Raw genomic sequence first — 13,415 nt, forward strand, 5'->3', positions numbered from 1 at the left:
CACTGCACCACCAGGCCAGCCCCCCATTTGCTTATTCTTATAATAAAAAATTGATCACCATCTTCTCTGGGGAAAAAAAAAAATATTTCTTTACCTAATTAATTAAGTCATTGAGATTATCTAAAAAGATAATCTCAATTCCTTTAAACTTTCAGAGCACGAAAAGGATCAGATTTATCTAAGTTCTGAATATTGGACTTGACTCCCATTATGTCCTTTATTCCCTCACCCAGGTTATATCCCATACATCATTATAGTTTTTTGTTGCTAATAATATCTTTTAAAAATATTATCATATTCCTCAAATTTAGGATGTCATTAATTGTAAGAAGTACTGTTATTCTGTTATTTTAGGTAGCATTGAGAAGGCAATTTAATAGGATACTCCATATACAGCTGGGACTACAGCCTCAGTAGAAGAAGCATGTGCCACATGGAAAATGACAGCAGGAGAACTTGCTTATCTCAACCTTGTCAAAAGTTGAGGTGAAAAAACCACCTCCTCCGACAATTTGAACCACAAGGCAGTCCTCATGCAGGTCTGAAGTAAGAATCTGCCCTACCCGTGTGCTTTAAAAACGCCTAGACAAGGAACTTAAGGTAAAGTGGCCTCGGGTCGGTAGCGCCCACAGTGAATGGCAGAAGCAACCACAAATTGTGCCTGGAAGAACTCAACTTCAATCCAGACCCACAGCGATTCTAAGATGACACTCATTGTATGATTTTTCTCAATTTCAGAGATGGTGCATTGTGAGGGGGAAATGCGCATCTTAGAACTGAAGAGATACTACATGTTTTCTAATTGTTCACTGCTGGTTCACAGGAACGCGATTTTTTCTGAATCGTGGTCAGGTTACCCAGAGATCTTACTGTATGTTGTTAGTCTGCAGTCTATCGGATTTCTATGTAGACAATCACATCATCTGCAAATAATAACAGTTTTGCTTCTTGTTTTCCAACTGTGAAAGCTTTTTTTTTCTTTTATATTCTTACTTTTGTTTCTTTCATCTTATGATCAAGTACCAGTACAATCCTAAATAGAAGTGATGCTAGCAGACAGACTTGTCTCATTCATTATTGTAAAAAGGAACGCTTTTAACATTTCACCACTGAGTATGAAATTTCCTGTGGAATCTGGTATATACTCTTTATTAGGTTAAGAAAGTTGTTTCTTATTGCTAGTTTTAAGAGTTTTTGTCATGAAGTATATGTAATTAACGCTTTTTCCCTATCCATCAAAAAAATGTTTCTTTCTTTTAATCTGTTAATGTGGTTAATTATATTAATAGATTTCCTAACGTTAAACTTTCTTTGCATTCATGAGATAAATCCAACATGTTCAGGATTTACTTTTAATTCTGATATTTTTCACATGGCTTTGTTTGGCTAATAATTTATCTAGACTTTCTGCAAGTGTTTTAGGTGACACTGTCCTATAATTTTCCTTTCTCATTTACATGTCTGGTTGTGCTATAAAAGTTATGCTAGCCTCATAAAATGAACTCACAATTTTCTATACATTCTTTTTCATTCTCTGAAACAATTTGTGTAAGATGGGGTTATCTCTTTCTTCTAGTTTTGGTAGAACTTGTCTGTAAAATTATCTGGACCTGGTGGTTTTCCTTCGTTTATGTGTGTATGTGTAACGTAAGGTCAGGGGATGGAGATTTTTAACTGTGGACTCAGTTCCTTTAATGATTACAGGTCTACTCAAGTTTTCCTCTTCTTGAGTGAAAGTTTTAACCTATATTTTTCTAGGATTATTGTCTATTTCATCAAGGTTTTAAACATTTGTTGGTATAAAACTATAACTTTCTTAAACAGATTTTTATCTGCAACAATTTTTCCTTATTCATTCTTCTTTCGTTCCTGACTAAACTTGCAAAATACGTGGTTATTTATTAGTCTTTTCAAAGAATTAGTTTATGGATTTGTCAACCTTCTGCTTTTTCATCTTTATTTTCAATTAAATTTATCTTTGCTCTTATCTTCAATAATTCCTCTTATACTTCCTTTATTCCATTGTTCTTTTTCTAACTTCTTAATTGGGATCCTTAGTTCATTAATTCTCAGCAATTTTTCATTTCTTCTACCAGACACACTAGTGGTATTACTGGGCTAGGATTCATTTTTAATGTGAAATCCTCAGCTTGGGGGAGAGATAGCTCCCTAGTCCACAGGGGATTATAAATTTAGACTCTAACTACACCTGAGGGTGAGGCCTGAGATTTTGATTTCTACAGAGAGATGAGCTCCCCCAGCTCAGAAAATAGGCAGGAACAGATAAGCTTTCTCTGTCTCCCTATACTGGTGGACATATTCTTTTTCTGATCCACCTTTCCATTGAGGAAAACTGGAAAAGAATTCTAAGTTCAAAACTTCATTCTGTGTCTACTCAATCATCAACCATTCAGAAAGGACTTTTCTGAATAACCTCTCTAATTAGTACGCTCTATGACCCTAATAGAGTATTTCATTTCCCCAAATAATGTTGACCTCAGCTGGTATATTACATCTTTTATTTACTTATGGTTGTCAGTACCCTTCCCCTCTCCCTGCTAGAATGCAAGCTCCAAGAGAGGAGGGCTGTAGGGATTTGACTGGATGTTCCCCTGGTCATTAAGCAGACTTCCCATTTTATTGGTTAGACACATTTTAAGGCAAAAGCAAAACCTTAGCACAAATTGAGACAGAACATAGATATTGCTTTCCTTTAAACTATGGTAGGTACTTAGCCATCACAAATTATTCCCAGAGGACATCTTTGTGGGCATGAAATATATCATATCAACAAAAGTGTACTCCACACACAAATATACAGTCTAAAGAATAGTTATACAGAGACCACCCATATAAGCACAACTGAGGTTAGAACACTGCCAGAACCGCAGAAACCCCTGCCACGTGTCACGTGCTTATTACCAACTCCTCATCCGACTCAGAGGGAACCATTATTCTCACTTATAAAAATCCCTGTTCTTATTTATGGCTTTACCAAACAATGTATAACCTCCCAATTAAAATGATTAAATGTCGCCATAGATCTTACACAAAATACTCATTCAATCTTAGAGAATCAAGAATTAACTTGATGGGGAAAAAAATTATCATCAGGGATATAAAATATGTTTCAGCCTTGGGAAACCATTCTATGTCACTACCTACCTCGCAGATATAAGAAGAGTACAGCTAGAATTACAACTTTTCCAGAATATTAGCTATGCTGTAGTATATATCCATGAAGCTATTTGAGGAAACATATATACTGGAGAATACCCTTATAATCAACACTGTCAAACTGGAGAGCATATAAGATGACAGAATTTAAGATTTCTATCAACTTAAAAAAAGAGAGTCAAACCTTTCCAGTTCTTTCTTCTGTCCTCCAAATGCAATCACGGTTCTAATTGCCGCTAAGACCTCTTCAGCTACCGCTCCAGCTTTTGCATATGCCAAGAGTTCTTTATCAGTAAATGAAGAGAGTATCTGTTTAAAAATGCAATTGCAGATCATTTAAAACTGTTTAACAAGTTAATTGCATCTTTTGTAAAATAAAATAAATATACACACAAATGCTTTTTGTGTGTTCATATATGTATAGAAGAAAATCTTTTACTTGTCTTTGGTCATGATGTTGTATTTTTTAGTATATATATCAATTCTGGGGGCCGGCTCAGTGGCGCAGCGGTTAAGTTCGCATGTTCCGCTTCTCGGCGGCCCGGCGTTCGCCGGTTAGGATCCCGGGTGTGGACATGGCACTGGTTGGCACGCCATGCTGTGGTAGGCATCCCACATATAAAGTAGAGGAAGATGGGCACGATGCTACCTCGGGGCCAGGCTTCCTCAGCAAAAAGAGGAGGACTGGCAGTAGTTAGCTCAGGGCTAATCTTCCTCAAAAAAAAAAAAAAATTCTGTAAGCCACTTCAAATTCTTTTTGGACTGAGATGGTAGATAAAAAATTAAAAGTTTTATTTTCTCGGGGACTGGCCCCGTGGTGGAGTGGCTGAGTTCGTGCGCTCCACTTTGATGGCCCAGGGTTTCACTGGTTTGGATCCTGGATGCAGACATGGTACTGCTCATCAAGCCATGCTGAGGCGGCGTCCCACATAGCACAGCCAGAAGGACCCACAACTAGAATATACAACTACTTACTGGGGGGCCATGGGGAGAAGAAGAAGAAGAAAAGAAGATTGGCAACAGATATTAGCTCAGGTGCCAATCTTTAAAAAAAAAAAAGTTTTATTTTCTCATGACATACCTCATGGATCCTCATCTAAATGAATAAAATTGGGACTTCCAGGAGATCTTAAATTTCAGAAAAGGCGGTGTACATTATAACCATAAACAAAAATAGAAAAAAAGGCCTTCTATCAAGGAAAATATGGTGTGTGCTCAACACAACAATTGCTAATGGTACTCTGGTTCAGTAGTGTCAAGGTGGGAGGCCAGAAGAACGCCAGGGACCAAGCACTGTGCTCTGACAGGACTTTAAGAAGGTTTTACATGCCAGGGGAAGCAGAGAGTTCTCTTTGCTGGTGGCTCCTAAGCAAAGCAATACTTTCAGCCACCAGGGAGGTCTTTGTTTTATGGATGTTCTTTGATCCTTCTGTTTGATTTCTGAGCATTTATTCTGTGGAAGAAACACTACTGGGTACTTTATATACACAGGATCTTATTTATTCTTCTCAGTTGGATAGTAAAGTAGGTATTATTTCCCTCATTTTATATATGAGGAAATGGAAGGATGAAGAGGTTAAGCAATTTGCTATTAAGTGAAACATCCAAGATTCAAGGCTGAGTCCATATGGCTTCAAAGCCTGAATTAACAGCCAGTGGAGTGACTCTCTCACTCTCACTCTGGCTCTCGCTCTCTCTCTGAAACCAGCCACTGACATGTGAACTAGGGTCCCAGAGGGCCCTATTACGAAAATTGGATCAACTGGCAGGGCAAGAACTAAGGTTACTATTTGTACCCGGGATGCCTAAGAAATCAACTATCTAACTAAAAATTATACACCCATGCAATCCATAATAAAATTCTGATTAAATAGTATTACACTTTCAATAAATAATTTACAGGCATTTGTGGACTATCTCTATAAGTAGTATCAGTCTATTCCTTCCTGCCATATAAAGTTCAAACTTGTTTTAACAGTGCATTTCTTCCTTTGCTGCGTGTGAAAGTAAAAGGAGCTATGATAGATGTGAGAATGGGTCGGTGAAGGCAAATGAACACTTAGTAACTATGTTCTGTGTGCAGACATTGTGCTGCATGCACTCATCTTCTTCGGTACCCAAAGCAATAACCCATGGTGCCTTAGACTTTCCTGACTTCTCAAAGCAACCTTCCTAGGGCTGCCCCACCACACTTGCCAGAATCATTCACAGCGCTGGGTCTGAGGCAGTGTGGTCACTGCCATCCCTCAACAAACAGGTCTGCATAAGATAAGAGGCCTGTTCAATATACTTCAGCTGTTCGTCTCTGCTCCTCTTGAAAACAATCACCCACACCAGGGGCAGCCAACTACAGGAAGACTACCAGAAATATTTATGAATTAGGAGTTTCAAATATGCTATTTTAATTTATTAATATATCAAGTACCTATTAATTCAATAAACCTGGCTCTGTTTCCCTTCTATGACCTTCCATAATTATAAGCAGATGCTTAGGCAAGACTATGGTAGAACCTTCATTAAGGGTTTTGTTTTGTTTTTTAACAGATCATGTCTGTTAAAAAAAAAAAAAAAAGCCTCCAAACTATTCTCAGGCATACGTAAAGTCATATCCTTCTATGGGCTCCTCTGATAAAAAATAATAGAATGGTGATGCTTCCATTATTACAATTACCCACACAAACTATACATTGTACCACTAACTCATCTCTTCTTCCAAAGGCTGCTAATTTCTTTTTTTTTTCCAACGCTGCTCAAACACACATGCTCTTTTCTGGGCAGACAGATGGCAAATTATTCCCACGGCCCAGCAGACAAGCACATGGGTAGCTATTGGTCACCAGTAGAAGTCAAAACCCAGCCATCCAAACCATTGGCACAAGTTGTCACTAGGTCAGGTGAACAAGCTGTATAGCTAGTTATACATTCGCTTGCTTAAATACACAGGACCACAAATAAATAATAATAAAAAAAGACACATTGTCATTTTCATCCAGGGGACGCCAGTGAGAGAAGGGACCTCGGTGGCCTCCTAAGGGTTGGAATTGTGAACCTGAAGAGTTCTAAATCCAAATCCGAATCCAGGGCTCATTGCAACCCTGTCCCAGATGACTCACACCTCTCCCCTCTCATTACGGGCTGGGTCACAGTCACAGCCCAACCTGAGTTTAGAAGGACATGAACTGTGATGATTGTATCCAGATCAGAGTTCACCATCTTCAACGTCTCGTCATCGAAGTGAGTCCACTTGGAAATCAGAAGTTGGTTGCATCCAGGAAAACCTCCTGCTAGTCCTTCCATATAATTCTCCTTCTTTAGGACTTCTGGTTGAAGACCCTAAAGGGTGTCTCAGTGCCCTGCTTCATGCAAAGTCTTTGGGGTGGGCCAAAGTTATTCCCCCAGCTCCACTGGCTTGTGGGCATCCAGCAAGGGAATGTCTGTGTTCCTGTTGCTTACATTCTCTATGTTGGGGTGGGAGAAGATGCATGGTTTGCTCTCAGACTCAGGAGGAATGTCAGGGGGTGGTTCATCTATGATCAACTTTACAGTCGGGGCCCTGGAGCATACGGGGGGTGGGGAGGGAGGGCAGTCCCCCATGGGGCCCTGGAAGGGCTGGTAGGTGTCCACGTCTGGCTGGAGGAAGGACCTGTTGGAATCCTGCAGCAGATGCCCATATACCATAGTGTCATTGATGACTGCATACACATGGGAGTCATTGTCCTTTCACCTCTTCTGAAACTTTTTTGGCTGCATCAGCGTCTAGGTATTGACATTGCCATTGTAGATACCTACGGCCGGGCCCTTGTTTATCTCCTTTTTCCTCTTCTTTTTCACAAGGCAAATGATGAGTCCGAGGGCAAACATCAGTAAGGCGCCACCTCCCACCACTGCAATGATGACAACAGTCACGTCCGTTGTCCTCAGGGAAAGCGACACCCAGAAGAGCATGTCCAGCTGCTTGCTGCTCACAGGGCTGCAATTGGAGATGTTGACCCAGAAACCATGATGGTGGAATCTTGGCTTGGGGAGCACCTCCTCCAGGCTAACGATCTCCTCAGCCCACATCCGCTGCTCCTGGATGATCATGAATGCACGCCCTGTCTGGCAGACCAGGTCAGTCCACTCCTTTAAGAAGGTCAGGCAGGCCACCTGGTCTCTGGGCACACTGATGTCCCAGGACACCGAGGCGAGGGACAGCAGGCCCCAGTCCCAGTTAGGGGTCCTCAGATAGACCTTGCTTTTCATGTCCAGGGTCACCGTGAAAACAGCTTCCTCTGTGAAGTACGGTCTAAAGGACACGGTCAGGCCCTGCCTGGAGACATCCTGTTGGAAGCTGGAGGCAAAGGTGTGGAGAGTCACCGAGATGTTCTGCTTCACCTGGATCTGCTCAATGGAGCCTCCGGAGCAGAAGTAAAGGTCCTGGCCGGGAACAGCACTGGCCACGAAGTAGCTGAAGCTGGTGTTGCAGGCCCTCTTGTGTGAGTGCTGCTGCAGCTTCTGGACTGGCACCCGTGCCAGGCTGAGACTGTCCTTGGGCACCAGCAGCTTCCAGGAGAACCTGTGCAGCTGCACAGGCAGCTGGAGGATGTTGCTGGGCACCCGGAGTGGGTAAGACTTCTTGTGGCAGTACCGGTGGTCCGTGCAGCCTTAGATGCTAAGTGTCATGTGGGCAGGGCACAGATTTTTTTCCTCCCAGTGGCCCCATCTGTGGGGAGGCCGTTCTGTGTAGTGGTTAGAGCAGGGAGTGGAGTTGGGGAGATCTCTGCTCATGTTCCGGCTCTGCCACTTCCCAGTGGGGTGGCCTCCGGCAGGCTGCTTTGCCTCTCATGGCCTCAGCTGCTGCGTCTGTCTGCTAATTTCTTAAGAAAGCCTAACTGTATTGATTTGAGACATATGAAATTATTACTTCTGTAAGTTAAAAGCTCTCTAATAGAGGCTATTTTTTATTGTTCAAACTAATATATACAGAAGCAATATTCTTGATCACTACAGATACTTTGACCTTCATCTTTGTCTCATTTCTCAATGCAGGTTTTTCTTTTGTTTTGAGATAATTTATACACGCTTTACGTTTTTCAACTTGTTATTTTAAATAATTGTAGACTCACGTGCAGTCGTAAGAAACAATACAGTGAGATTCCATGTGTCCTTCATCTAGCCTTCCCCAATAGTAACATCCTGAAAACTGCTGAACAATAGCCAAACGAGGACATCACATTTAACTTTAATCCATCAATGAGATTCAGATTTACCAGTTTTACATGCACTCGTGTGTGTGTGTGTGTTTAGTTCTAAGCAATGTTATCACCTATGTAGATTCACGTGACTACAGTCTTGATCCAGAACAATTCCATCACGAAGATTCCTCGGTGCTACCTTTCATAGCCACAACCACTTCTTTCCCCACCCTTTGCCTCTCTTTCCTCCCCACCATTAAGCCCTGAAAACCTCTAACCTGTTCTCATGTCTATAATTTCGTCATTTCAAGAATATTATAGAAATGGAATCATACAGTATGTAACCTTTTAGGATTGACTTTTTTCACACACAATCTCTGGAGATTCACCCAGGGTGCTGTGAGCATAGATAGTTCTTTCCTTTTTATCACTGGGTAGTATTCCTTATATGGATGTACCACAGTTTGTTTGACCATTCACCTGTTGAAGGATATCTGGAGTTGTTTCAGTTTGGGGCTATTACAAATAAAGCTCTATAAACATTTGAATACAGGCTTTATGTGAACATAATTTTCTCCTCTCTCAGATAAATGCCAAGGAGTACAACTGCTGGATTGTATGGTAATTGTATGCTTAGCTTTAAAAGCAACTACAAAACTGTTTTCCAGAGTGGCTGTACCATTTTCCATTCCCAACAGCCAGCTATGAGCGATCCGGTTTCTCTGCATCTTGTCAGCTTTTGGTGTTTCACTATTTTCTATTTCAGTCATTCCGATAGATGTATAGTGATATCTCATTGTAGTTTAATATGCTTTTCACTGATGGCTAATGATGCTGAACAAGTTTTCATGTGCTTACTTGCTATCTTTGATCCTCTTTGTTTTTTATTTGCCTGTTATATCTAATTGCTCCAGGACTATTTGTTGAAAAAGTTACTCTTCCTCTATTGAATTGCGTTTATACCTTTGTCAAAAATCAGCTGGGCATATTTGTGTAAGTCTATTTCTGTGTTCTCTATCGTTTCATTAATCTATGTGTCTATTCCTCCACCAATATACTATAGCTATATACTAAGCTTTGTATCAGGTGGACATTCCTCTCACTTTATCCTTCTTTGTCAAGATTATTTTAGCTATTCCAGGGCCTGTGTCTTTCCATATAAATTTTAGAATAAGCTTAGTTACGTTTACAAAAAACCTTACTAAAATTTTTTATAGGAAATGCCTTAAACCTCCAGATCAGTTTGGAAAGAATTGACATCTTTACCATGTTGAGTCTTCTAATCCATGAACACACCATGTCTATCCATTTATTTAGCCTTGATTTCTTTCATCAGCATTTAATAATTTTCACCATATAGATCCTACATATGTTTTGCAAAGTGTATACCTAAGTATTTCATTTTATTTGGAGCAATTGTGAATATTATTAATTTTAATTTAATATTTAAACTTTGGTTTATGCATGTTCATTTGTTAGTATGTAGATATGTAGAAATGTAATTGATCTGGCATCCTGTGACCTTTCCAAACTCAATTATTAGTTCTAGGAGATTGCTTGTAGATTCCTTGGAATTTTATACACAGAAAAAATGCAATCTATAAGTAGATACAGTTTTATTTCTTCCTTTCTAATCTATATCCCTTTTTATTTCTTGTTCTCGCCTTATTGCTGTGGCTAGAAGTTCTAGTACTTTATCGAAGAGTGGTGAGAGCAGACTTCCTTGCCTTCCTTATTCCCAACCTTAGGGGAAAAGTATTCAATCTTTTACTATTAAGCATGATATTAGCTAAGGTTCAACAGATGATTTTATCAAGTTGAGGTAATATCCCTCTATTCTTGACTTGCTGAGAGTTTTTTTTATCATCAATGGGTGTTGGATACTGTCAAATGTTTTTTTGTGTCAACTGATATGATCATATGGTTTTTCTTCTTTAGGTTATTGATATGGTAGATTATACTGATTGATTTTCAAATGTTGAACCAGCTTTGCATAGCTGAGACAAATCCCACTTGGCTGTGGTATATTATTCTTTTGATATATGGCTGGATTTGGTTTGCTAATATGTTATTGAGGAATTTTTGTTCTCAGCACATGAAAGGTATTAGTCTGCAGTTTACTTTTTTGGTATTTCCTTTGTCAGGTTTTAGTATCAGGGTAATATAGTCATCTGTTGCTTTACAACAGGGACATGTTCTGAGAAATGCATTATTAGGCAATTTTGTCATTGTGAAAACATCATAGAGTGTATTTACACAGCCTAGGTGTTATACAGCCTGCTATACAACTAGGCTGTATGGTGCTAATCTTTAGGGACAACTGTGGTATATGCGGTCTGTTGATGATGAAACGTCACTGTGTGGTGCATGACTGTACTGACCTCATCGAATGAACTGGAAAGTATTCCCTCTTCTGGGGGAAAGAAAAGAAAGTGTTCTTTCTTCTGGGAGAGATTGTATAAAATTGGTGTTAATTCTTCTTTAAATGTCTGGTAGAATTTTCCAGTAAAATCATCTAGACCTGGAGAATTCTTTCTCAAGAGCTTTGAAATTACAAAATAAATTTCTTTAATGATTATAGGGTTATTCAGATTGTCTATTTAATTGTAGTTGGGTTTTGGTAGTTTGCATTTATCAAGCATGTGATATCCTTTATTTCATTATTGATATTGTGATTGTGTCTACTTTTTATTGATTTTTTTGAAGAACTGGTTCTCTGTTTTATTGATATTCTCATTATTTTCCTATTTTCAATTTCATTGATTTCTGCTCTTTATTATTTCCTTCTTCTGCTTGCTTTGGTTTTTTTTATTTTGCTCTTCTTTTTCTAGTTTCTTGAGGTAGGAACTTATATTACTGATTTGAGACCTTTCCTCATTTCTAAGGTAGACATTTAATGCTATAAATTTTCCTCAGCACTTTTTTAGCTACATCCCAAATATTTTGATGTTTTTGTTTTCATTTAGTTATATGTACTTTTTCCTTTGAAACATCCTTTATGATTGATGGATTATTTACAAATGTATTGCTTAATTCCCACATGTTCAGAGATTTTCTCATTGTTGTTCTGTTATTCGTTTCTAGGGTGATGCCACTGTAGTCAGAGAAAACACACTTTATGGCTTCAATTCTTTTAAATTTGTTGAGGTTTGTTTTACAACCCAGGATATGATCTATACTGGTGAATGTTTAAATGCGCATCCTGCTTTTGTTGGGCAGAGTGTTTTATAAATCCCAATAAGATCCGATTGTTGATTGTGTTGGTCAGATCTTCTATATTCTAGCTGCTTTTTGTCTAGTAGTTCTAGAAGCACTGAGAGTGGGATGTTGAAGTCTCCAACTATAATGGTGATTTTTCTATTTCTCCCTTTCAACTCTCTTAGTTTTACTCCACATATTTTGAGGCTACGTTATCTGGTGCATACACGTTTAGGATCATTATGTGAACCTGGTGGACTGATCCTTTTATCATTATGTAATGTTCCTCTTTCGTAACAGTAATTTTCTTTGTTCTGAAGTCTATATTATCAGGTATTAATATAGCCACTCTCTTTTTCTCATTGTTTGCATGGTATATCTTTTTCCATCCTATCATTTCCACTCTACTTATGTTGTTGAATTTGAAGTACGTTTCTTGTAAGGAGCATACAGTTGGGTCACTTTTTTAAATCCACTCTGCCAATTTCTCTTTTAATTGGTATATTTAAACTGTTTGCATTTAAAGTAATTAATGGTATGTTAACAGTTAAGTCTCCCATTTTATTATTTGTTTTCTATTTGTTTCCTCTACTTCTCTTTTCTTGCCTTCTTGTGTTACTTGATCAAGTTTTAAGATTCAATCTTGATTTATTTATAGTGTTTCTGAATATATCTTTTGCTTGGGTTTCATAATAGTTGCTCTATAATATTCATATGTGACTTATAAAAATCCACTGGTATCCAAATTTTACCACTTGGTTACCACTTTGGCTCAATCATCAAATATAATTTAGAAGTCTCCTGGAGAAAAGGATATGCCCCATTTCTGCTCTTTCTGCTGTTCCTTTTTCCTTCCTGATCCCCCAATATTCCTTTTATCATTTCCCTTCTGTTTGAAAAACTTCACTTAGCCAGTCTTTGACAGCAGGTGTGCTAGTGGAAAATTCTTTTAGTTTTCATTCATCTGAGAATGTTTTTATTTCCCCATCACTCCTGAACAAGTTTTACCAGATACAGTATACACAATTCTTTCCTTTGAGCACTCAAAAAGTATTATGCCACTTCCTCTTGGCCTTTATGGTTTCAGATGAGAAATCTGTTGCCATTCAAATTGGTGTTTCCCTATAGGTAATGGGTTTCTCTCTAGCTGACTTCAAGATTTTTTTCTTTGTCTTGAAGTTTCCAATGGTTTAATTACGATGTGCTTTGGCATGGATTTCTTTGGGTTTATCCTTTTTGGGGTTAGCTCAGCTTCTCGGATCTGAAGTTTTGTCTTTCAACAAATATTCGAAGTTTTCAGCCATTGTTTTTTCCAATACTCCTTCAGCCCCACTGTCTTTCTCCTCTTCTTTTGGGACTTCAGTAGTAACAAATGTTGGATCTTTTGTTATTGTCCCACAGGTCTCTGAGGCTCTTTCCATTTTTTCTGTTTCAGAGGGGGTGAATTCTGTTGTGCTGTCTCCAGCTTCACTGATTCTATCCTATCATCTCCACTCAACGAAACTGAGCCCATCCATCATGACTTTTATTTCTGCTGTTTTATCTTTTGGTTCTCTAGTTTCATTTTATCCATTTTTTACACATTCTATTTCATGACTGATATTTTCTAGTTTTTCTTTTGTTTCTAGAGAAGCTGTAAATGATTAGTGAAGCATTTTTATGATGGCTGTATCAAAATCCATGTCAAATAATTCTTACATCTGATTTATCTGAGTGTTGGTATCAGTTAATTATTTTCTTCTCATTCAAGTTGTGATTTTCTTGGTTCTTGGTATGACAAGTGACTTTTTATTGTATCCTGGACATTTTGTCTGTTATGTTAGGAGACTCTGGATCCTATTTAAATCTTTTGTTTTAGCAAGCAGT

The 13,415-nt window shown here is 38.6% G+C and overlaps 1 protein-coding gene across 2 annotated transcripts in view; it reads right to left on the reverse strand.

The window, feature by feature from the left end:
* Positions 1-13,415, reverse strand: part of ABCB1 (ATP binding cassette subfamily B member 1) — an 88,222-nt gene that overhangs the window by 45,055 nt on the left and 29,752 nt on the right. For both annotated transcript variants that reach the window (XM_046668811.1, XM_046668812.1), the window contains one exon: positions 3,362-3,486. In XM_046668811.1, the coding sequence (XP_046524767.1) occupies positions 3,362-3,486 (125 nt within the window). The remainder of the gene's footprint in view (positions 1-3,361; positions 3,487-13,415) is intronic.

The sequence above is a fragment of the Equus quagga genome, chromosome 8, assembly GCF_021613505.1.
Source record: "Equus quagga isolate Etosha38 chromosome 8, UCLA_HA_Equagga_1.0, whole genome shotgun sequence".
In the NCBI taxonomy this organism is placed as follows: Eukaryota; Metazoa; Chordata; class Mammalia; order Perissodactyla; family Equidae; genus Equus; species Equus quagga.